This window comes from Delphinapterus leucas, chromosome 19 (genome assembly GCF_059928025.1).
Source record: "Delphinapterus leucas isolate spDelLeu-1000000601 "Yukka" chromosome 19, BTC_Dleu_Yukka2, whole genome shotgun sequence".
In the NCBI taxonomy this organism is placed as follows: domain Eukaryota; kingdom Metazoa; phylum Chordata; class Mammalia; order Artiodactyla; family Monodontidae; genus Delphinapterus; species Delphinapterus leucas.
Genome location: NC_143147.1, coordinates 20,473,573 through 20,499,380, shown reverse-complemented (window position 1 = coordinate 20,499,380; position 25,808 = coordinate 20,473,573). Strand labels below are relative to the sequence as shown.

General features: G+C 40.0%; 1 protein-coding gene across 1 annotated transcript in view; it reads right to left on the bottom strand.

Moving 5' to 3' along the window:
• Nucleotides 1-25,808, bottom strand: part of YWHAE (tyrosine 3-monooxygenase/tryptophan 5-monooxygenase activation protein epsilon) — a 46,724-nt gene that overhangs the window by 6,229 nt on the left and 14,687 nt on the right. The window contains exons 2-5 of the mRNA XM_022595810.3: nucleotides 7,488-7,687; nucleotides 4,997-5,103; nucleotides 3,934-4,140; nucleotides 1,681-1,817 (exon numbers count right to left, since the gene is read on the bottom strand). Coding sequence (XP_022451518.1) covers nucleotides 1,681-1,817; nucleotides 3,934-4,140; nucleotides 4,997-5,103; nucleotides 7,488-7,687 — 651 coding nt within the window. The remainder of the gene's footprint in view (nucleotides 1-1,680; nucleotides 1,818-3,933; nucleotides 4,141-4,996; nucleotides 5,104-7,487; nucleotides 7,688-25,808) is intronic.

The window sequence follows — 25,808 nt, the reverse complement described above, 5'->3', positions numbered from 1 at the left end:
TTATTGTTAGAATACAATAGAATTTAAAGCTGGAAGGAACCTTAGTCATTAGTTCAGAGATAGTTAAATTGGTTTTGAGTCCCACAGACTGGTACTGGTTGCCCCTCAAGTGCTGTGTTGAATGAAAAATCATCTGTGACTCCATCTGGCTTTGTCGGTAAAGTGTGCAAGTAGGTCACATGTGCCACATATCTCATGCCAACCCTAGTCAAGTTTCTAAATAGTTCATCAGGTTGGTGCACTTTAGAAGCTGAGTCACCTAATTCTCACTTCAGTACCATGACTCAAGGTAATTCTAAAATCTGACTCTATCCTTCCACTGCCAACCTACATGCCCTGACACCCATTTTCAAATACATCTTTAAAAAGTATGCTTCCAAATACAGTACAACATGTTGGTTTGACCAACGGAAAGTACAGCTAGCCTCAAGCAATACAACATATGCTTCAGTTTGGGTAATACACTCTTAAAGGATCTGTAGCTGAAAATGACAAGAAACTTTATTTCCACTCCCCATATCACCACCACCAATTACAAAAACTCTCATAATTATCATGCCACACTAGTTTGTGTCCATCTCCCTGTCCCATCCCCCCTCCTTCAATGATGTATCATGGATTAAAACAATTCTTTAGAAATGGGCAGAATAAAATATCCTTTAAAATCAAGAAACGTGACAAATTTGGCCTTTTACAACTGGAAGAAACATTAAGCACCCACCCCACCCCACCGCCCATCACAAGATTACATTTTATAAAATATTCTAGTAACTATTTACAACTGCAACGCTAGAAAACAAGACACTACACCAGACCTCTTAAATAAGGACCTATGGGCAGGACATGCCATTTGTTGTGTAGAACACAGAGGTAAAACTAGTTCTTTTTTTAGATAAAAGATTTCCACACAGAAAAGATGCTTCATAAACATCTGCTTATAACCATCTAGTTGTTTTTGGTTTTTTTAACATCTTTATTGAAGTATAATTGCTTTACAATGGTGTGTTAGTTTCTGCTTTATAACAAAGTGAATCAGTTATACATATACATATATTCCCATATCTCTTCCCTCTTGTGTCTCCCTCCCTCCTACCCTCCCTATCCCACCCCTCTAGGTGGTCACAAAGCACCGAGCTGATCTCCCTGTGCTATGCAGCTGCTTCCCACTAAGCTATTTTACGTTTGGTAGTGTATATATGTCCATGCCACTCTCTCACTTTGTCACAGCTTACCCTTCCCCCTAACCATCTAGTTTTAACCTGAGGATTACCACTCAGCCAAAGCAGTGATCATGACAATCAAATACAATTAACCTTAGACCCCCTAAAATTGAATCTGAGGAATGATAATATGAACTGCTTCCTCTCCCTCCATCTTTCAAAACACAGTGTGAGAGAAGAGGTAAACTAAGTTTACCAAACAGTATTAGAGGCAAAACTTTAAATCTCTGAATATTAACAAAAGATCCCCTTTCCCAAACAGGTCTTTTATCATCTTACAGACCAAAATGGAAGACTGTACTTTGATATCATTTCCGGTAAAGGCAGTAATCAAAATTTGATAGTCTGGAGGAAAGGCTGTTGAGTCTAAATTGTAGCTTAATGTAAAGAAATTCCAACTTCTAAGAGTAAACAGATCCAACAACTGAAAGAGACAACACTTTAACTTCAGTCTCCTTACCATCACCCTGCATGTCTGAAGTCCATAGTGTCAGATTATCACGTAACAACTGCATGATAAGCGTAGAGTCCTTATAGCTTTCTTCACTCAGCGTATCCAGTTCTGCAATTGCATCATCAAAAGCTGCTTTTGCCAACCTACAAGTGTTTACATAAATGTATTACAAAAATAAACTAAAAAAGTCCCAAACCAGAATTGGAAATGACATAAGTTAAATTTCAGTCTTTTCTTCAGTTATCACACAGTAATATCAACACTGAATGCTTGGGTTTAGGCACTGAAATAAAGGAAAAGCAGATGTAACTGATGAAAATTAACTTCCTATTAATTCCCTTTTTAATTTTGTAATCCAGCAACTTTGGAACTAGTGGAACTTTTGGAGTTCCACTTACGACTATGCTTTTGACAAGCAGACCAAATCCCATTCTAATCCACCACCAAAATACATGCATATTAAAGGTATTTCCAAATTCTAGTCAACAGTTCACCAAAGTTTTAATGCAAAAAGAGAAAATTCTGAGACAGTATCACAATTTAATCCAACAGAATTTAATGTTAATGGAGCAAGGAAGAAAACTAGGCAATCTAGAACTCACAAAAATGTGATCATATAAGCGAATTACTACAGTTAAAATGAAACAAACTTCACATTCACTTATTGAGTACTGTGTACTATGTACACCAAGTGACGATGGACACAGGTGGGGAAAAGAAAAGAGGAAAGAGAGACATAACCTGGGTCCACAATGAACTTTTTAAAACATCTAAGAATAGAGGGACTGACACATAAATACTATAATAGGAGGATGAAGTGCTATCCTGGAGAAAGTACTTTAGGGACCCAAGAGGAGGAGCAAATGGGGAAGTCATGTTTGAACTAATTAATGGGTAGGAAAAGAGCACAAATAGCACACTTCCGATTAAAGCAAAAGCATGGAAAGGACTAAGTTGAAGCTACGTGTGGGACAGCTAGCCTGGAGAATGGCAACGAGAGATTCAACCAGTACTATCAGCTAAACAGCTATAGCTTCTTTATTAGTCAAGACATAGTACCTGTTCGGACAAACTCGACTAGCAACATTTAGAATATTTTCAGATAAATTAATATTTAATTGCATTCAAATGAATCCACCTTACATCAGGAAAATCTCTCCTTTCATGGAATATCTGATTCCTACATACTCAAGAACACTGAAGTTACAAAGAACAAATACATTATTCCTATTATATGAGATATCTAAAATAGGCAAACTCATAAAGACAGGAAGTAGAGATTACCAGGGACTGGGGCAGAAGGAAATATGGAGTTATTGTTTAGTGATCAGTTTGTTTCAGGTGATGAAAAAGTTTTAGAAATAGTGGTGACAGACAATATTGTGTGTGTACTTAATACCACTGAATTGCACATTTAAAAACAAAATGCTAGGGCTTCCCTGATGGCACAGTGGTTAAGAATCCGCCTGCCAATGCAGGGGACAGGGGTTCGAGCCCTGGTCCGGGAAGATCCCACATGCTGCAGAGCAACTAAGCCCATGTGCTACAACTACTGAGCCTGCGCTCTAGAGCCCGCAAGCCACAACTACTGAAACCCACGCACCTAGAGCCCGTGCTCCGCAACAAAAGAAGCCACCGCAACGAGAAGCCCACACACCGCAATGAAGACCCAATGCAGCCAATAAATTAATTAATTTAAAAAATAAAAGAACGCTAAACTTCATGTTATGTATATTTAAAAAGTAAAAAGCTATGTACATAAAGATATTCCTTAAATTTATATGTGTATCAAAAATTGGGAAAGGGAACAATCTGAAGTATAAATGGGGGAATACTTTTACATACGTTAATAGGATGCCAAATTTTATGATAGAAAATACAAAATGACATGTACACTAAGAGCATAACTATATTAAACACATGCTATAAAGACTGAAAGCTAATATACAGAAATGAAGATAATTCTATTATGAAAATTCCTCATTCCTTCCTCTTACTCTGTAACAAGATTCTTTTCAATCTACCAATCAATTTTTTCCCCATCAACATAATTATCCTAACTGCTATCCTAGTGAAATGAGATAGGTCTGTCTTTATACCATTCAAAACAGCTGCATTAAAAGCCAGAATAATTCTTTATTACAGGGCCAAGCCAACTAAGGCAGTCCCAAGGAACAAGACAAAAAACAAGTTGCTATGCTCCTTTGTAACCCTTTTTTACTTTCATAGTGAGAGCGTTTGTTCTCCTTCATGACCTACCTGCAGGCACGGTCAGGGGAATTAAGAATTTCATAGTAGAATACGGAAAAATTGAGAGCAAGACCTAAGCGAATGGGATGTGTTGGTGGAAGTTCTGTCATTGCAATATCACTAGCAGCTTTATAAGCCACTAGGCTGTTCTCCGCAGCTTCCTTCCTGTCATTTCCTGTGGCAAATTCAGCCAGATACCTGTGGTAGTCCCCTTTCCTAAAACAAAACAAAAACAAAACACAGAATTAGGAATAATGCTTTTTAAATAAGTTGTTAAAAGTTTTCTGTATTACATAAGATCACGTATGTGACAAAAATATGAAACCGGTATACTTCAATAATTTCAAAAAGCCTCTTTCAGGAATGACTGACTCATCTATTTAGTTTTCCTCCTCAGAGATTTCACATTGCCAAATATAAGCCAAATCCTAGAGAAATTAACTGAAAAGCCTCAAAAATCAACAAATTTATCACTTGATAGACGAGAATTAAATATAAAAAGTGGTCCCATAGAATGGCACAACAGTTTGTTAATCATGAAATAAAACTTCCATATAAATTGTTAAGACTGAACTGTGGGGCTTCCCTGGTGGCGCAGTGGTTGGTGGTCCGCCTGCCGATGCGGGGGACGCGGGTTCGTGCTGCGGAGTGGCTGGGCCTGTGAGCCATGGCCGCTGGGCCTGCGCGTCCAGAGCCTGTGCTCCGCGGCGGGAGGGGCCGCAGCGGTGAGAGGCCCGCGTACAGCAAAAAAAAAAAAAAAGACTGAACTGTGTAATGCACTGCTTGTAGCTGGGGGGCAGCCCCACACAAGCAAATGACTATGAATAGGTAAAGCGAAACTTAGCACATTTTTACAGTAACAGTCTGACCACCTTAAATGCAGTAATATTGATTCTTCTTAGCAGTGAATCTGCAAATGAGTATTCAAAAATTAATTTAATTCTTGAGACTCACTCCTCCCGTAACTATCTTTCCAACATTAAATAAAATGTTGTAAACCTACATAAAAAAGTGATGATTCTAAGAGAGCCAACATTTAATCTGACATTTTCCCTTCTAGTATAGAACCTACATTTTATAATAGAAAACCTTGGACTCGCCAGTGTTAGCTGCTGGAATGAGGTGTTTGTCCAGTACATCCAGAATGTCACAACAGATTAACTTTAGCTCAGTCTCAACCTGAAAATAAAGTCAAAAAAATTGTTTAAGAAATTATATATAAATTATCACATTCTATCTCTGGTTTTGGAGAAGAGAACATGCATACCCCTCCCTCTCCAAACCCCCCTTCCCTCTCTTGATAAAAAAGCAGAGACAAGCTGTGTCCAGTTTATGGAAAGTCTTTCTTCCTAAGTGCCATTACTTAAGTGCTTAAAAAAAACCTCACAGTTCAACTACAGAACTAACAGTGATTACTACTTACTAAGTGCAGCACATTTATATTAAGTAGCTTCTTTAACGAGGTAGCAACTATTGTCTCCACTTAATGGGAAAACAAAGATTACTATATTCGTCCAAAGATCACTAACTTAAAGAACTTAGAGGCAGAGTGAGAACTTGAACCCAGGTAAGGTTGCATGGTTAGTCACAGTTTGTAAGGGATGGAATAAAAATTCAAACCAAGGTATTCTGCTTCCAAGGCTCACCATTTCTAACCACTACTATGCTCAGCAGCCAACCACCTGAGTGGTAGATCCATAGCCAGTTACAACACCAAAAATCTGTAAACTATAGGAAATATTGCCACTTGTCCCAATTCGTTTATCATGCCCAAAACGCACACTACTCCTAAACATATATACACAGTCTGCTTTCCATTTTCTATTACTACAGTGACATTGTTCAACCTTTCCAAATTCATTTCATGCCCTCTGGAACCTCCTCCTTCCCACTGTAAATAATTCGCCCACTCTCTCTTCTCCTATAATCTCTTTCTAATCCTAAGTAAAACCAGCTTTCTCCTGAATGAACTACCTTCTTTATGGCTTTTCAAGTAAAGATAGACTGCTCTAAGAGAAGGATGATTTCTGACTCTCTTAACTCCTCACTGACTCAGTATGACTGCTCTCCTAATACTCCAAACCCTTCCTCCTTGGAAGCTCATCCACTATGTTTTAATTTCTCAATTTCTGTTATCAGTAGATCTCCGCAGGCTCTTCACCCACATTCACTGAGTATCTACAGCTTACCTCTCCAATTCCGGGTATCACACCAAGGTATTATCATGTTCCTTTCAACACAGTTCCTTCATCTCAACTCCATGATCCTCACTTGTCCATACTCCTAACTGTGCTGTTCTATCCTGGAAGTCTTAAATTCCAGCCTCTTGACTCTTTCATCTTCTCCCAATTTATCAGTTCCTCTCTTTGCTTCCTGCTTCCTTTCCTACTTATCCCAAATCCCACAATCTAGTTCACAGACTTACCTCTTTAGCACTTGCTCATTTCCTCATCCCTCTGAGACACCAAACTTGTCTACCGACAATCCATATTCTTTTTTCAACATATTTGAAAGTAATGGTCACACTGGTACCAGCTAACCACCTTCTCTGTAACCCCAGGTATGTTACTTAATCACTCAGAACACCTCTGTTTTCCCATCTATGAACTGGAGTAATACCCTTTACACGGTCATTTAAAGATTAAATACAGTATCTTGCACAATTATATATATTACAAATATCTCCCCATGTTAGTCAGTAAACGTTTCCCTTTTCCCTCCCCCTACCAAATTACTACTCCCCATGCTAACTTTGTGACTGCTTCTGTTATTTCCCTCACTGTACTCTTAAGAGTGTGTTTAGAATCAGTTCCACTAGAATCAGTTTCTCAACAGTGGGGGGCTATTCTATGCATAACAGGATGCTCAGCAGTATCCTCATTTCTACCCACTAAAATACCAGCAGAACTGTCAAGTTGTGACAATCCAAAATGCCTCTAGACATTGCCAAATGTCCTCTGAGGAGCAAAGTCACCTCTGGTTGAGAACCACTGCACTAGATCAAACTTTTTTGACCAAAACCCACAATAAAAACATTACATATCCGTATATACCCACATGTAATATATGAAACAATAACTTTATGAAATAACGCCCAATGCCCTCTGATACTTTCTATTCTATGAAAAAAACAATGACTAGACTGATCTTCCATAAAGATACTAACTGTAACTGTCTCAACTTTGCACATAACACCTAGCAACTGGTGTGACACATAACAGGCACACAAATATTTGTTAAATTGTCCTGAGTGGTAATTTCAAGTCACTCAAGGAAGTATTTTGTAGTTACCACAATAAAAACAGAGATTAAATTAGTTCTTTACTTGTGTGGTGCTCAACACTACTCTCTGCAGCTTCCAAGGGAACAAAGTTCTTCTCCTCTGTCCTGAAATACTGTATAGCCTACAATTCCCAATCCAGGTGGGTGAAAGATGTAAATACATTAAAATGTAAAATATACATTACACGGGTATACAACAATGTGTGTACTAGGCTATGATTTAAACAGTCCACCACCTAAGACATCATTCTTTAAACTTGTCTAGGATATGACAATCTCACCATTTGCCGATATTCCCGAATCATTTTTAGTTTGTCTTCTCCTCCCTTGTTTTCTTCTTTCTGTTCAATGCTGCTGATTATCCTCCAGGAAGCTCTTCTAGCTCCAATCACATTTTTATATGCAACAGATAGGAGGTTTCTTTCTTCAACTGTCAACTCCACATCCATCCCTGCTACTTTCTTCATTGATTCCACCATTTCTATAAGTGAAAATAAAATGAGACCGTACAAACTATGTTTTGTTGAAACATCCTTTTTTTTTTTTTTTTGCAGTACGTGGGCCTCTCACTGTTGTGGCCTCTCCCGTTGCAGAGCACAGGCTCCGGACGTGCAGGCTCAGCGGCCATGGCTCACGGGCCCAGCCGCTCCGCAGCATGCGGGATCCTCCCGGACCGGGGCACGAGCCCGCGTCCCCTGCATCGGCAGGCAGACTCTCAACCACTGCACCACCAGGGAAGCCCTGAAACATCCTTATCACAGTAGATCTTTTTGCTGTCAAGCTAATGTAAAACAAAGAAAAAAATTTTTAACAAAATAACTTCACAATCATCAAAACTAGTATGAGTAAAAAACTAAAACCATGTAAAAGATAAAGTAAATTAAGAGCCCAGAAAAAATAGTATCTAGAATATAAATTGTATGGAACCAAAATGACTTCATACAGTATCAAGTATAATTCAGTATGGCTTGGAGGCATCTCTCCCATATTAAGAGAACTAGGAGCGCACACCTATCCGTTTCCCAGTAAAAATAATTCAGCTGGCAGTTTAAAACAAAAGTTTTAAATTTACAGGCTCTAAAATGCATTTTCTCTCAAATAAATTATTCCCCAATTAAATACAAATAAATTGAACTTCCCCAAAAAGCAGTCACTGGAAAAAAGGGAATTCATTCATATAGCAAGCATATACTGAGCATTTGGTTACTCACAAACACAAACTTATCTTTGGGTATTTGCAATCCTTCCTCCTTTAGAAGGGCACTGTCCACCTCCTATGCATTCATTCATCAGTAAAGTTTTGTATGGCTCTTATTTGTCACCACTAGGTGGCGAGCAAAGAAAGGGGCCCAGATAAACCTTGGGTGATCCCAAGTATAGGAAAAAATAGTTAATAAAATGTACGTGAATGCAGAGGAAGAGCCAAAAACAGCTCAATAAACACTAACTGAATAAATATATTAATGAAAACTATGCTTTTAGAAAAGACTAAGTGCCATATTAGCATGTGGCTCTCCAACTTTTACTGTGTCAGAATTTTTGGTGATGAGACCCAAGGATCTGCGTTTTAACAAGCACCCTTAGCACACATTCTAAGCATAAGCATACCTTAAAGTACAATGCAGATGGTGACTTTATGGAAACACTGCTTAATGATATGATAAATTATGTGTAATCCCAGGAAATGATATGTTTCCAAAAATTATCCTTTCAGGAATATCAAGAAGTTACATAGTGGGGGGAGTTCCCTGGTGGTGCAGTGGTTAAGAATCCACCTTCCAATGCAGGGGACTCGGGTTCAGCCCCCGGTCGGGAAACTAAGATCCCACATGCTGCGGGGGCAACTAAGCCCAAGTGTCACAACTACTGAGCCCGCGTGCTGCAACTACTGAGCCCGCGCACCACAACTAGAGAACCTACATGCCACAACTACCGAGTCCACGCACTCTGGAGCCCGCGCACCACAACTAAAGAAAAGCAAGTGTGCCGCAACAAAGAGCCCACGCGCCGCAACGAAAGATCCTGCATGCTGCAATGAAGATCCCATGTTCTTCAACCAGGACCTGACCCAGCCAAATAAATATTTTTTAAAAACAGAAGTTAGATAGAAATATTAAGATGGTATGATCTTTAGAAAACAATTCAGTAGTTTCTTACAGAGTTCAACACCGTAAGACTAAGCAAGCCCACTCCTAGGTATTACCCAAGAGATACGAATATAATCTTCACAAAGACTTTTTTACATACATATCCACAGCAATTTTATTCATAATAGCCAAAAGGTGAAAACAACCCAAAATGTCCATCCATACAATGGAATACTACTCAAGAATGAACTATTGATACAAGTAACAACATGGATGAATTTCAAAAAACATGCTAATTGAAAAAAGCCAGACCAGGGAGGGAGGCTCAAGAGGGAGGGGATATGGGGATATAGGCATACTTATAGCTGATTCACTTTGTTGTACAACAGAACACAACATTGTAAAGCAAGTATACTCCCATAAAGGTATTTTTAAAAACAAAAGGAAAAAGCCAGACCAAAAAGGACTATGATTCCATTTAAATCAAGTTATAGAAAATGCAAAACTATAAAGGCAGAAAGCAAGTAAGTGGTTACCAAGATATAGGGGTGAAGTGAAAGGCTTGTGAGCAAAGGAGTACAAGGGAAATTTGGGGGGGTAACAGAATTGTTCTACCGTGGTGGTTACACAACTGAATACATTTATCAAAACAATGAATTTGGGACTTCCCTGGTGGCACAGTGGTTAAGAATCCGCCTGCCAATTCAGGGGACGCGGGTTCGAGCCCTGGTCCAGGAAGATCCCACATGCCGTGGAGCAACTAAGCCCGCACGCCACAACTACGGAGCCTGCACTCTAGAGACCGTGAGCCACAACTACTGAAGCCCACGCACCTAGAGCCTGCGCTCCGCAACAAGAGAAGCCACCACAATTTGAGAAGCCCACGCACCGCAACGAAGAGTAGACCCCGCTCGCCGCAACTAGAGAAAGCCCACACGCAGCAACGAAGACCCAACTCAGCCAAAAATAATTTTTAAAAAAACAATGAATTTTTTGTGTATAAGTAACGTATTATAAATTTTACCTCAATACAGCTGAATTTTTTAAATGCAATTCTGAAGCATTAAAAAAAAAGTATTAAGGCATATTTAAGACCATCTGTGGGAGCCTGAGCACATTCATTTGAAACATCCAATTTTTTTTTTTTTTAACCACAGCCATGTAAAAAAGCCTAAATTTAGTGGCAGTGGAGTAAAGAGGGTATCATTTCAAGCTCACTGCCATACTAGTTCTCAAAAACTAACAACAAATTAAACACGCCTCAGAAGTGAACCAGTAATTCATCTAAGTTGTTCCAACAACAAAGCAATTTAAAAAGTAACGTAGCTACACCAAAAAAAGACCATAATTCTTTTAAACTGTAGAGCTCTGCAACATTATATATGGAAAAACTGTACCCAAATATCTAATACCACTAAAAATTTAACAATGTTTGTCTCTGGGTACTATTCCAGATGACAGATTTTTTTTATTTTTCTGTGCTCTAGAAATTTTCAACAATGATCATATAATAGTTTTACAATGTGAGGGGAGAAATATATTTTAAATACTCAATGATATTCTACTATCCCAGCTTCAAGTAAGTATACAATTCCCTTCATTGAAAAAGCCACAAAACAATGCACAAAAGACTGTGGTACAAATACAAAAGTAGCAGTTATCTGTTATTATTAAATAACAGCTTTACTGATCTATAATTCACATACAACTCACCTATTTAAAGCATACAATTCAATGGTAGTTATATTCACAGAATTTGCACAACCATTACTATAATCTATTTTAGAACATTTTTCATCATTCGAAAAAGAAAAGCTCCATACATATTAGCAGTCATTCCCCATTTACCCCCAAATCCCTCAGTCCTAGGCAACCACCAATCCACTTTCCATCTCTATCGATTTACCTATTTGGACATTTCATATAAATGGAACTATATAGTACGTTGTCTTCTGTAACTGGCTTCTTTCACTTAGCATGTTTCAAGGTTCAGCCATAGTGCAGCATCTATCGATACTTCATTTACTGAATGTATACAGGTGTATACCACATTTTACTTATCCGTTCATCAGTTAATGGACATTTGAGTTGACTTTCCACTTTTTGGCTATTATGAAAAATGCTGCTATGAACATTCATGTAAGTATGCATTCAAATCTCTTGAATAAATACTTAAGGAGTGGAACTGTGGGGTCATATGATAACTTTCTGAGGAAGGAACTGCTGAACTTTTTAACAGGGGCTGCACCATTTTTACATTCCACCAGCAACAGAGGAGGATTCTAATTCCTCCATACTCTCACCAACACTTGTTCCCTTTTTTTTTTTTTAATAGTCATCCTAGTGGGCATGAAGTGGTATCTCTGATTTTGATTCGCATTTCCTTGATGGCTAATGATGTTGAGCATCTTTTCATATGCTAACTGGCTATTTCTGTATGCTCTCTGGAAAATACCATTCAGATGTTATGACAATTTTTGAGTTATCTGCCTTTTTATTACGGAGTTATAGTAGTTACTTTTAAAAGCCAAACTACTCCCCATAGCCCTTTATCTTCAGAAATTTCTTCACTCGCCAAGGAACTAGATTAAGGGATAGTAGTAGCATGAAGCAGAAGAGAAAAGAGCTAAAAGTTCTACAACCAGGCTTTGTACCAGTTTGTACAAATTATGACTATAGAGAAATTCCCATAACACTGGTGTCATCCTTATCCTTTTTTTTTACACCAGCAACAGAAACACAATCCTAACTATAATATACCCCAAAAGTATGTGAAAACCCTATTTATCCAAAACTCTAGACTAGCCACAACCTTAAAACCTCCATCAGCAGAGGACTAACACCAGTTACATTCACACAACCTTCTCAAACATTAGTATTTCACGAAATCATTATTGCAGCAACTATTTTATCAATGCGATCTCAGCATTTCTCAGATGGCAGAAGACTGTCAAATCTATCTGCAGTAGATATGATCACAATTTATGAACCAGAGAACTGCATCTCATGGTCAAATCACTACTTGTGGATGCGCAGTTTGGTACATGAGTTTTGGGCAATAAAATATCATTTCTGGGACTCTTGATAGTTTGGGGACAACGGGTAGCTGACTGAAAATCACCACTGTTACAGAAACTCTGAAACATTATAATCCTCACAACTCCAAGGACATCTTAACCAAATACTAAGCTTGTTTTGTTCCAGGTCATTTCTCCTTCATTGAGTGGTAATAGCCTAGTTAGACATCCATTACATTAAACCAGCTTACTTCTTTTTGTTACTGACTATCCTGCCAGGAGAGTCAAATGTTTTGCACCCCAACTTTAATTTAGCTTTGGTTCTTGGTTTTTGCTCTCTGAACTATTTACACATTCCTTCGATAAACTGATTCACAAATAAAACACCTCACGGTAGGCACTGTTCCAAATGCTTTGCACCGGAACAGACACTGAATCTGAATGCACTGAATCTGAACAGACCTCTGAAGTAGGTACCAGTATTATCCCCATTTTATAAAAGGAAACTAAAAACTGTGGGGGTGAAACTTGCTCAAAATCACAAATTCAGTGGATTACAACAGGCACTCTGACTCCACAGTCATGCTCTGATTTAATCATATTATCTCAGATTTGAACATTTATTTGAATTCATCTGTATGGGGATCCTTTCATTTGCTTTTATAAGAATAGATGCAAGATAAATGATTTCAATGACAACAGACATACATGCTTTAATTTAATACATTAAAATGTAGTTTATTCCTGCTTACATCTTCTTCCACCTACAAGTTAACCTCCCAGAACATTATCTTCAAAAACCTTAACTGCCGGGCTTCCCTGGTGGCACAGTGGTTGAGAATCTGCCTGCTAATGCAGGGGACATGGGTTCAAGCCCTGGTCTGGGAAGATCCCACATGCCACGGAGCAACAGGGCCTGTGAGCCACAACTACTGAGCCTGTGCGTCTGAAGCCTGTGCTCCGCAACAAGAGAGGACGCGAGAGTGAGAGGCCCGCGCAGCGCGATGAAGAGTGGCCCCCATTTGCCACAACTAGAGAAAGCCCTCGCACATAAAAAAAGACCCAACACAGCAAAAATTAATTAACTCTTACCCCCAACATCTAAAAAAAACCTTAATTGCCAATGCCTAGTAGTAAACAACATCCCAGTAAACTTGATTCTCCCAAGACTGTCCCTGCCAGATGGTAAAACAGGTCTCTGCTGAGGTCCAATCGTCTTAATTTTATAAAGACAGAGTACAAAATCTAAAGGGGGGCGTACAGTTTCTAGTAAGAGCCAGACTCAGGATGGAAGCAAACTGTTCAGAATCAGTCACAGGAAAACAAGCAGGCTGTGTATTGGATGATGGGACTCATGTACCTCCTACCAAAGTATACAGGGTCATAACCATAATTTCTCTGAACATGGAAAAAAATGTCTGCCGGCTATCAGAACACATAATTCTGACTTTAAAGACAAAAAACTGAAAAAGTAACTTGCCTAAAGTCACACAGCTATTAAGTGGTAAAACGAGAATCCGAACCCAGACAATCTAACTTAAGTGCCTGAGCTCCCTCTTAACCACCACATTCAACTAACTTTCCAAGTAGTGTGCTCATAGAAACAAATTCTTAAGTCCAAAAACACTAACAGCAAACACCCCAAGGACAGAAAGGGCCACAGAATCAAACACTGCCTTAAAAAGGTTCTGTCACTCAAGGTTCTGGAGAGGTCTTGGGTTTGCTTTATGTAAGACTGATCAGTTGACCCATGACCTTTCCTCTTTGTCTAGGAAACTATTCATCCCTCTGGATCAAGTTCTTATTCTGCAAAGCCTTACTGTGCTCTCCAACCCATGTTCATACTTCTTTCTGTGTTGAGGATCAGTGTTTTTCTTCCCATCAAATACTACCATCCTAAAAGGGCATTAACTGTGTCTTTATCTCTCTATTCCCAGAAAAGCACAGTATCTAATGATATAAATGGCACACAAACATTTGATGAAAGAATGAAGAATGTAAACTGAACTATGTTAACAGAGATTGAGAAATATATTCTGGTGGGCCTGACTATATCACAGATAAATGAAACCTATTTAAGGATCCCCCCCTCCTAGATAGAACAAGAGATTCTATAGTCCCTTCTCAGCAATTTCAATAGGCCCTTTTTCTGCAGCCCATTTTATTTTGTAGAAAATTTAGCTATGTATCTGCCCCTAAAGAAGTTTCTGAGACCCAAAGAATCATCCTGAAGGTCTGAATTCTGTTCATTAAATACATAAAGGGGAATTTAGTATAGGTGTCCTATGTTATCAACTTTAGCTAAATGCCTATAGTACATTCAAATAATATACCCAATTAACAAGACCATGGCATCTTAGGGACTTATGAAGTATCTAGTATTATATGATCTGATCTTGAATTCTGTACATGAAATGACTAAAGAAGACCAAAACTCTTTCATAATACAAAAAGTCAAGGCATTTGGAGTTATTCTGAGAACTGGGTATACTGTAGTCTAGAAGGCTTACCAATTCATCTGCTATAGATTATCAAGAAAAGGCACAATGAATGTGAAGGGTTATAACTTATCTTTTATATGGAAAAGTGGCTGGTTGATGTTAAAAAAAAAAAAAAAAAAAAGGAGAGGGCAGGAAATAAGCCCATCAAAGCAATCTATAACAAAGCATACAAAAGTGCCATTTTAAATGATTACCAGATTTGATTCCCAATCAAGAGCCTCCTAGGGCGCATTCAGAGCAAGACAATCAAGGGGGAAAAAAATCTAGCTCTTTCCTTTATTTAAAAGACTAAGATCATCTACCACTTCACACCCATTAGGATGGCCACTATCAATCAAGAAACCAGAAAACAGGTGTTGGCAAGAATGTGGAGAAATCGGACCCCATGCCCTGTTGGTGGGCATGTAAAATGGTACATTTGCTGCGTAAACCAGTATGGTAGTTCCTCGAAAAATTCTGAAAACAGAATTACCATATGACCCAGCAATTCCACTTCTGAGTATATACCAAAAAGAACTGAAAGCAGGATCTTGAACAGATGTATCTGGATATTTTCATAGCAGCATTATTCATGATAGCTACAACATGGACGCAACCAAGTGTCCATTGACGTGTGGAGAGATAAGCAAAAGGTAGGTATATACATGCAATGGAATATTAAAAAGGAAATTCTGCAATATGCTACGACATAGATGAACCTTAAGGACACTATACTAAGTGAAAGAAACCAGTCACAAAAAACACAAATATTGCATGATTCCACTTATATGAGATACTTGAATTAGTCGTAAAGAAAGTATAATGTTAGTTTCCAGGGGCTAAGGGGACAATGGGAAGTTACTGTTTAATGGATACAGTTTCGGTTTTACAAGATGGAAACAATCAGGGGGATGGGTGGTAATGGCTTCACAAAAATGTGAATGTATTTAACACCACTGAACTATACACTAAAAAATGATCAACATGGTGGGACTTCCCTGGTGGTCCAGTGGTTAAGACTCTGAGCTCCCAATGCAGGGGACCAGGGTTCGATCCTGGTCAGGGAACTACATCTCACATGCCGCAACAAAGATCCCACATAACGCAACCAACATCCAGCACAGCCAAATAAATAAATAATTTTAAAAATATATGTATCACTGTTTAAAAAAAATGATCAACGTGGTAAATTTTGTTATGTGTATTTTCTCACACACACACGACGAAGATGAAGGAGCTCTGTCCCAAACTCTGTAGTCCCCCCTTCTCAATGAAAAGTAATCCAGATGACAGACATGATGATGATAGTACTGATAAAATCTTCAGTTAACTAGGGACTGTTGAAAAGAAACTCCTCCAAAGACCCAACATGAGAAGAAACTTAAGACAATACATTTATTTCTGGCTTGCATGAAGGCAAGCTTCCCAAATCATTATGTCAAATGGAAAGAATGCAAAGTTATCTCAGGGGTGATGCAGAACTACCATGGGAAAAGCCAGGGGGAAAAAACCAAGGTACTTCTGTAAATTGTATAAAACTCTCTGTAAAATTCACCTTGTTGAAATAATAAAAATCACCTCAGTAAAAATCTCTCTAGACCAATTATTAGTTATCAGGCATGGTTGTTTGAAATTGTTAGTTTGGGATCTATCAGAATATATATATATATATTTTTTTTTTTTTTTAATTTCTTTTGGATGGGGACCTTTTTTTTTCCTTCTTTTTTTGCTGTACGCGGGCCTCTCACTGTTGTGGTCTCTCCCATTGCAGAGCACAGGCTCCAGACGCGCAGGCTCAGCGGCCATGGCTCACGGGCCCAGCCGCTCCGCGGCATGTGGGATCTTCCCGGACTGGGGCACAAACCCATGTCCCCCTGCATCGGCAGGCGGACTCTCAACCACTGCACCACCAGGTAAGCCCTGGATGGGGACCATTTTTAAAGTCTTTATTGAATCTGTTACAATATTTCTTTTAATATTTATTTGGTTACACCACGTCTTAGTTGCAGCAGGTGGGCTCCTTAGTTGCGACTCACAAGCTCCATAGTTGCAGCATGTGGGCTCCTTAGTTGTGGCATGCAAACTCTTAGTTGTGGCATGCATGTGGGATTTAGTTCCCTGACCAGGGATCAAACCCAGGCCCCCTGCGTTGGGAGTGCAGTCTTATCCAGTGTGCCACCAGGCAAGTCCCAGTACATACATACATACATACATACATACATACATACGTGTGTGTGTGTGTGTGTGTGTGTGTGTGTGTATTGCCTGCGTTGGGTTTTCATTGCTGTCTGCGGGCTTTCTCTGGTTGTGTTGAGCAGGGGCTACTCTTCGTTGTGGTGCACAGACTCCTCATTGCAGTGGCTTCTCTTGTGGAGCACAGGCTCTAGAGTGCACATGCTTCAGTAGTTGTGGCTCACGGGCTGTAGCGCGCAGGCTCCGTAGTTGTGGCACACGGGCTTAGCTGCTCCGCAGCATGTGGGATATTCTGGGACCAGGGATCAAACCCATGTCCCCTGCACTGGCAGGCAGATTCTTAACCACTGCACCACCAGGGAAGTCCCAGAATATATTTTATATGCATACATCTGGACTGACATATAGAGAAGTCTTTACCCCTCCCCCAAGACATATTAATATTTCTATCAAATGAGAGTACTTCCTCAAAACAGAAAGATCTGTTAAAACAGAAGTGTAAAAACTATACTTTTCAATATAATAAAATAAAAACCATTTTCCCCTCACACTGAGTTTTTCACTTTATCACATGATGACTATTATCTTAGAGACACTTTACAAAATAACTAAAAACCTCAAATAAGGATAATAAGATAATAAAGAGAAAAGAATCACCATCACAGAAAGCCATTCTGCACTAGAAGAGAACAGCAAAAGGAAGAGAACAAATATCTTGAAGTATTTTCCCAGCTGCTGAAGAAAAAAGTTTTTTTTTTTTTCTTTCAGTAGCACCGCACCACATGCGGGATCTCCCACCAGGGATCAACCCCGCGCCCCCTGCAGTGAAAGCATGGAGGCCTAACCACTGGACCACCAGGGAATGTCCCAGTTTCAAAAGTTTAAATTTTGGGAACATTTCCATCTTATGATTATCAGAGAAACTTAACACTGAAAGCTGGGATGTATGAAGGTGATGCCTCTTGTACCATACACAGAAAAAATATTTGTGTTTTCTGGGTCAAAAGTGGGGAAGATAAGTACAGCAGCAAAGGAAAACCTGATGCTTGGCATGGGTTGGGGTAGGGGGGTGGGGGAGTTCCCAAATGAATAAAAAGCAGAAAACCAGACTTGTGCCAGCAACAGGAGAGAATAGCTAGATTGAGGACCAAAGGGAGAACTAAAAGGCTTAAGATGAAAGAGCTCAGGCTGGCCAGAGAGCTTAATGTGATGAATATCTCCCTTAAAATCTCAATACTTAGTTCTGAAGAGATACGGTTTAGAAATTAAGGAATGAAAAGAAGGAAATCCACCAGAGACTTAGTGTGCAGAGAAGGGGGAAGTGTTATGCCCTTTAATGATTCATTCATATTGAGGCATGCCATGAAAGCAAAATGTCCTTCATATAGCATGCACATACTTAACATACCAGCCAAAGGATGACCTTTAGAGAAGCTGGCATGTAATTTTCAGACAGCTCTGCCTCCCCTAAGATTCTGGAAAGCAGAGGCCTAGATGCAATCTATTTAATATCTCAAAATTGAAAGTACAAGAGACAGTAAACATGTTTTCAACCTATTCTGAATTGTGATTGATAATTCTGTATTCCCAAAGGACAGGTGAGCTTGGGAACCAAATTATTCATCAAATTTCAGAGCCTTGACACAACAAAGGTTTCTTTTTCACTCAAATGTTTGTGAGAGTCCACCATCTTGAGGCTGTATGGTTCGGTACTTGAGGTTTCTCTAGTCAAGGAAGCAAGGGAAGAAACAGAAGAATCAGGAAAGGGTTTGTCACTGTCTCTGTTAAGTCCCCTACATACGAACCTTCAAGCTGTGAACTTTCAAAGATACGAACATGCGTTAGCATGTCCGATCACCTGAGTCAGTTCACCTGTCTGGAGTACACTGTCATGTGCATGCATCCTTTACAAGTGGTTGTGCTTTTGTGTACTTTACAGTACTGTATAGAGTACAATAATATAGTGTCTTTATTTCAAGCTAGGTCTGCAAGAGGATGACTTCACTGAACTCCTTGCTGTGCAACATGAGGAGCTTACTAATGAAGACCTGATGGAATAGGAGATGCACGGAAAAGACGAAGAGAGACAAAAGAAGTAGTAACTGAAGAATCAAAGAGACTCACAATGTGGGAAATGGCAAAGAAATTTTACTTGAGGATTTTAGTTTTTGGGGGCACAGGACCTAAATGTAGAACAGTACTGCAGCAGCCGTTCAGATTGCAATCCAGTCCTACTGTGTCATTTATGACGAGAAAAAAAGAGCTATGACCCAGACATGACTGGATCGTTTTCTCAAGAGGGTAGGTAGAATTGAATCCATCAAGGAACCAGAACCTGTGCCATCAACGTCAGGTGTGAGTGAAACTGCAGCTTACCCTCTGTCTCCTATTGCTGACGATCCTTCAGCTCTACCATCTCCCACCTCCTCTCTCTCCTCCAGCCAGTAACTCTTCTTGCCTGTTCACTCGATGCCAGCCCTTGTATGCCAGCTGTTGTACTGCACTACTGTGCTTTTCAAGGTACTGTTTGTTTTCTTTATGTATTATTTCTGTGAAAAGTATTATAAACCTATTACAGTACAGTATTATATAGCAGATTGTGTTAGTTGGGTGCCTAGGCTAACTTCGTTGGGCTTAGTAACAAATTGGGCTTAAAAACGCGCTCTTGGAACAGAGCAAGTTTGTATGTAAGGGACTTACTGTACACAGTTACACATACAATTTCTGCTCACACTGCACTGGCCAAACAGCTCACATGACCCTGCTGCTGTCCAAGTACAAGAAGCTGGAAGAAGGGGGGAGGGCGCACTACAGTGTCTCAATATAGCTTTAAAAAAAAAAAAAAACGAATGAAACCACACTAAGATTTATTTTAAAAAAAAAAAAAGGCTATCAAGCCAGACATTACTTATAAGGTCACAGATACGCATAGGAATTATGGGCAATTAATTAACACAGACCACGAATTTTGTCTATGGTTAATGACAACTGAAGCAACAACTTAAAATGTCCCAAGCTGGACTTTCCTGGTGGCACAGGGGTTAAGAATCCACCTGAAATGCAGGGGGCACGGGTTCGAGCCCTGGTCCAGGAAGATCCCACATGCCACGGAGCAACTAAGCCCATGTGCCACAACTACTCAGCCTGCGCTCTAGAGCCCACGAGCCACAACTACTGAAGCCCACACGCCTAGAGCCCGTGCTCCACAACAAGCCACCACAATGACAAACCCGCGCACCGCAACAAAGAGTAGCCCCCACTCGCCGCAACTAGAGAAAGCCCGCACGCAGCAACAAAGACCCAGTGCAGCCAAAAATAAATATTTTTAAAATTCCAAAAAAAAGAAATTAAAAATAAAATGTCCCAAGCTGAATTTTGTTCCTGTATTTGATAACAAGAAGTATGCAAGTTTGTTGGAGGAAAAATTTCCAAGGTACTAAATCTAAGAGGAATTTACCACATGGATCTTTACGTAAAAAGAGTCACAGAAAACGTTTGACTAGATTTACACAAGAGAAGCAGTCTTCACTCAGACACTTCTGATCTCATGAAATCAATGAGAGCATTTCTACAGGAAGTTACCTATGTGAATGTCCAGGTGTTATGCTGCTTTCAGATGATCTGATGGACTTAGACAACCTCCAAGAAATGAGTGAAATTACCAGCTAAGCAAAATTTGTACAACCACTAAACATAATCAATTCATATGGATAATCCAATGACAATCACCATCCTGTCTTACAGATTTCTAAGAGTCGTATCTCTTGGTAGCAATGACTGTTAATATTTAGGAATATACAGGTAAGAGCCAAATTTTTTCTAAAACTATGCATTTTCTCTGTCACACTGATGAATACTCTACTGGCACCAATAATTCTGTACCATAAGGCATGGAAAAGAAATTTGATTTGGACAATTTTAAGGGCAGGTATTGTCAGCTAACCATAAAAGAAATTCAGTATGATTCCCTATGGAACATGATTTTTGACAGAGCTATACTCTCATAAGCCCATCAGATTAAGCTGGTTACAAAACATTCTCAGAAAACTAACGTGACTTAAATTGGCTGCTGAACATTAAATCCCTGCCAAATTCGACAATTTAGTTTCATCACTAATAATTCAGCTGCCTAAGTCTGCACAAAGTTTGTGATGCCATCACTTTAAAATGTTTTTTGCACTTGTGTGAGTGTGCTTCCAAATCACTGAAGAGTTCTGAGGTGCGAAAACACAATTTAAGATTTTACATTACTCAAAATTGTAAGTCAATCTATTAAAAAATTCTTAACTGGGAATCCCCTGGCGGTCCAGTGGTTAGGACTCGGTGCTTTCACTGCCAAGGGTCCACGTTCAATCCTGGCTGGGGAACTAAGATCTCACAAGCCATGCGGCGCAGCCAAAATAAATAAATAAAAATTCTTAACTACTTTAATTCCAACAGTAAATAATGTGGAAAGGATCTAAAAATACAATTAAAAGCTGATGTTTGTAGCTTTAGGAGACTTATATCACTTATATTTTCCTAGAGAGATAAAAAGCTATAGTAATCACCAGTTATATTTTGTTAAAACCAACAAAATATTGAGATGTATCTTACATATGTTAAGATGACTTATTTTAAAAAGCAATCTGAGTAAACAGTTTGGCCAAGATTTGGAAGCCACTCCTGGGTGTTTTTTTTTTTTAATATTTTATTTATTTTTGGCTGTGTTGGGTCTTTGTTGTGGCATGTGCAGGCTTTCTCTAGTTGCAGTGTGCGGGCTTCTCACTGCAGTGGCTTCTCTTGTTGTGGAGCATGGGCCCTAAGCACGTGGGCTCAGTAGTTGCGGCATGCAGGCTCTAGGATGCGCGGGCTTCAGTAGTTGTGGTGCACAGGCTTAGCTGCCCCACAGCACGTGGGATCTTCCCGGACCAGGGATAGAACCCGTATCCCCTGCATTGGCAAGCGGATTCTTAACCACTGTGCCACCAGGGAAGTCCCTGGGATTCTTCTTTAAGCAAAAGTTTAAATGGCTTAAAGTTGACAGAATAAATCTGACATCTAAATACAGTTTGTGTTGAGTACTATATGAAATGAATAGGATGCTGAAACAAAACAGGAGATCTGGGAAGCCTCTCTAAAGAGGTCTTATTTTATTCCAGTAACATTTTTACTATTCTTGTCATAGCTACATACCACTTGTACTGTTACTAGGTGGACCAAAAGACACACACACTTTGGGAAACAGCATGGTAGGAAACCACATTTATAGCCAGAATGATGCAGATTAGATTTTCATTCTGGCTTAGATATTCACTTACATGCTATTTGACCTATGTCACTTAACCTCTATGAACTTGTTTCCTCACTTACAACTTGGAAGATACCCCATCACTCATTGGGTTATGAAGAGTTAAAATGATACTGCATCGTAAACTCCCTGGCACATAATAGGAACTCAACAATATGTTAAAATCCTTTTATTTGCTTGCCTTTTTTTTTTTTTTTTTTTTTTTTTTGCTGTACACGGGCCTCTCACTGTTGTGGCCTCTCCCGTTGCGGAGCACAGGCTCCGTATGCGCAGGCTCCACGGCATGTGGGATCTTCCCGGACCAGGGCACGAACCTGCGTCCCCTGCATTGGCAGGCGGACTCTCAACCACTGTGCCACCAGGGAAGCCCTGCTTGCCTCTTTTAAGACTTAAAAACATACAGGAATCCAGGAAGATGTAAGCACTTAGAGAAGTGCTAACACTGTGCTTGAAGCAGTAATAAGCTAAATAAAGAACAGTGAACTTAGTCTTAATGGCATCTAGAATGTTGAATCCTTTCCAAATGGTCTTCAATTTACTTTGCTCAGATCCACCAGAGGAATCACTAACTATGGAAGCTACAGCCTTACAAAATATGTTTCATAAATAGTAAGACTTGAAAGTTGAAATTACTCCTTGATCCATGGGCTGCAGAATGGATGTTGTGTTAGCAGGCATGAAAACAGCATTAATCTCATTGTACATCTCTTATCAGAGCTCTTGGGTGATCAGGTGCATTGTGAATAAGCAGCAATATTTTGAAAGGAATCTTTTTTTCTGAGCAGTAGATCTCAACAGTGGGCTTAAAATATTCAATAAACCATGTTGTAAACAAATGTGCTGTCATCCAGGCTTTGTTGTTCCATTTACAGAGCTCAGGCAGAGTAAATTTAGCATAATTTTTAAGGGCCCTAGGATTTTCAGAGATCAATAAATGTGGGGCTTCCCTGGGGGTGCAGTGGTTAAGAATTCGCCTGCCAGTGCAGGGGACATGGGTTCGAGCCCTGGTCTGGGAAGATCCCACATGCCACAGAGCAACTAAGCCCGAGCGCCACAACTACTGAGACCACACGCCTAGAGCCCATGCTCCACAACAAGAGAAGCCACTGCAATGAGAAGCCCATGCACCACCAACGAAGAGTAGCCCCCACTTGCCGCAACTACAGAAAACGTGCGCGCAGCAACAAAGACCCAACGCAGCCAAAAATAAATTAAATAAATAAATAAATAAATAAAATTTAAGGGGAAAAAATCAATAAATGAGCATTGGCTTCAACTTTAAATCACCAGCTGCATTAGCACCTAATAAGAGTGTCAGCCTGTTCTTTGAAGCTTTTAAGCCAGGCACTGACTTCTCTCTAGCTATGAAAGTCACAGATGGGATCTTTTTCCAGTAGAAGGCTATGAAACATATGTTTGACAATGGCTCTCAAAGTTCCTCCAGGGTCATTCAGTTACAGTTGCCCACAGTGGTAGTTAGCCTGATAATACACCTTTATTGACTATATGCTGGCCCTCACTCCCCAACTGATGTTTCCTTCCCCAACAAAGTAAATCACTGGCTCCTGAATCTTTGCTTTAGGGTCCACTTCTAAGGAAACTAAAGCTAAGACAAAGTTGCGGTTGAAAAACATAGTCTACAATCCTTGCTACAGGAAGTGTAGTCTACAGACCAGGAACATCAAACATCACCTGGGGGCTTAATAAAAAAGCAGAAATCCCAGGCACCATCACAACCCTCCTGTTATAATCTCTACTTAAAGGCGACCACTGGGGGTTTCCCTGGTGGGGCAGTGGTTAAGAATCCACCTGCCAATGCAGGGGATACAGGTTCGAGCCCTGGTATGGGAAGATCCCACATGCTGCGAAGCAACTAAGCCCATGCGCCACAACCACTGATCCTGTGCTCTAGAGCCCACGAACCACAACTACTGAGCCCACGCGCCACAACTACTGAAGCCCACACGCCTATAGCCCGTGCTCTGCAACAAGAGAAGACACCACAATGAGAAGCCTGCACACCTCAACAAAGAATAGACCCCGTTCGCCGCAACTAGAGAAAAGCCTGCATGCAGCAACGAAGACCCAATGCACCATAAATAAATTTTTTAAAAAACATAATATGAAAATACAGACGCAGATACAGGGAAAAGCGACAGAAATCAATAAACTACGTAAATGAAGGGAAAAAATAGTAAGAGGTCCATACTCAAAGTATGCAGCGCCACTCAAAAACAAGAGTTAATTGATCATGTTTTTTAAAAAACTGGACAAAGAACTATGCAATATTGCCACAGAATTTCCCATATTCTCCAACTCAGGGTCTCTGGCAATTCACTGCTGAAAAAACAGCTGAGACAGCCTCTAAGAAGGGAGCTCTACAAGGTCGTCTAGTCAAATCTAGCTGTATACCCGGAGATATGTATTATATTTGAGTACTGATCAAATGCCTTAATTTTTAATAAGCACCCTCAGTAACTCTTAGTCAGGGGTTTGAGAAACGATCTATTCCCGTGTTTCTCAACCTGGCTGCACAGTAAAATCCCTTGGGAAGATTTCCTCCTTTAAAGGTAGACTGACATAGGTGAACAAACCAGACATTTTAAATGTTTTTATGTTAGTCTGGTTGAAATGGTCCAATTTTTTTTTAAATAAATTTAATTATTTATTTATGGCTGTGTTGGGTCTTTGTTGTGGCGCACGGGCTCTAGGTACGCAGGGCTTCAGTAGTTGTGGCATGCGGGCTCAGTAGTTGTGGCTCGCAGGCAAAGTACTTGTGGCTTGTGGGCTCAGTAGTTGTGGCTCATGGGCTTCGCTGCTCCACAGCATGTGGGATCTTCCCAGACCAGGAATCGAACCCGTGTCTCTTGCATTGGCAGGCAGCTTCTTAACCGCTGCGCCACCAGGGAAGTCCCAATTTTTGTTTTAAAAAACCTTTGTTAGGGCTTCCCTGGTGGCACAGTGGTTAAGAATCCGCCTGCCAATGCAGGGGACACGGGTTCGAGCCCTGGTCCAGGAAGATCCCACATGCCGCAGAGCTCCTAAGCCTGTGCGTCACAACTGCTGAGCCTGCGAGCCACAACTACTGAGCCCACACGCCACAACTACTGAAGCCTACGTGCCTAGAGCCCGTGCTCCGCAACAGGAGAAGCCACTGCAATGAGAAGCCCTCGCACCACAACGAAGAGTAGCCCCCGCTCGCTGCAACTAGAGAAAGCCCACACGCAGCAACAAAGACCCAACGCAGCCAAAAATAAATAATAAATAATTTTTTTAAAAAAACTTTTTTATATTCACAATGTTTTGTTGAGGGAAAAAGGCATGTGGCTGAATAACATATATAATGTGATTTCTATGAAAGAATGCAGTACATTACGTGTATGTACTATAAATATGTATCTATCTTTAGGACACTTTTTTTTTTTACATTAACATCTCTGAAACCCAGATTTCTCTTAGTCAGTGGCATGTCATGATGCAGTTAGCATTTTTCTGTATTAGTATGATGCATATCAATAACATTAGAGTCAACAAA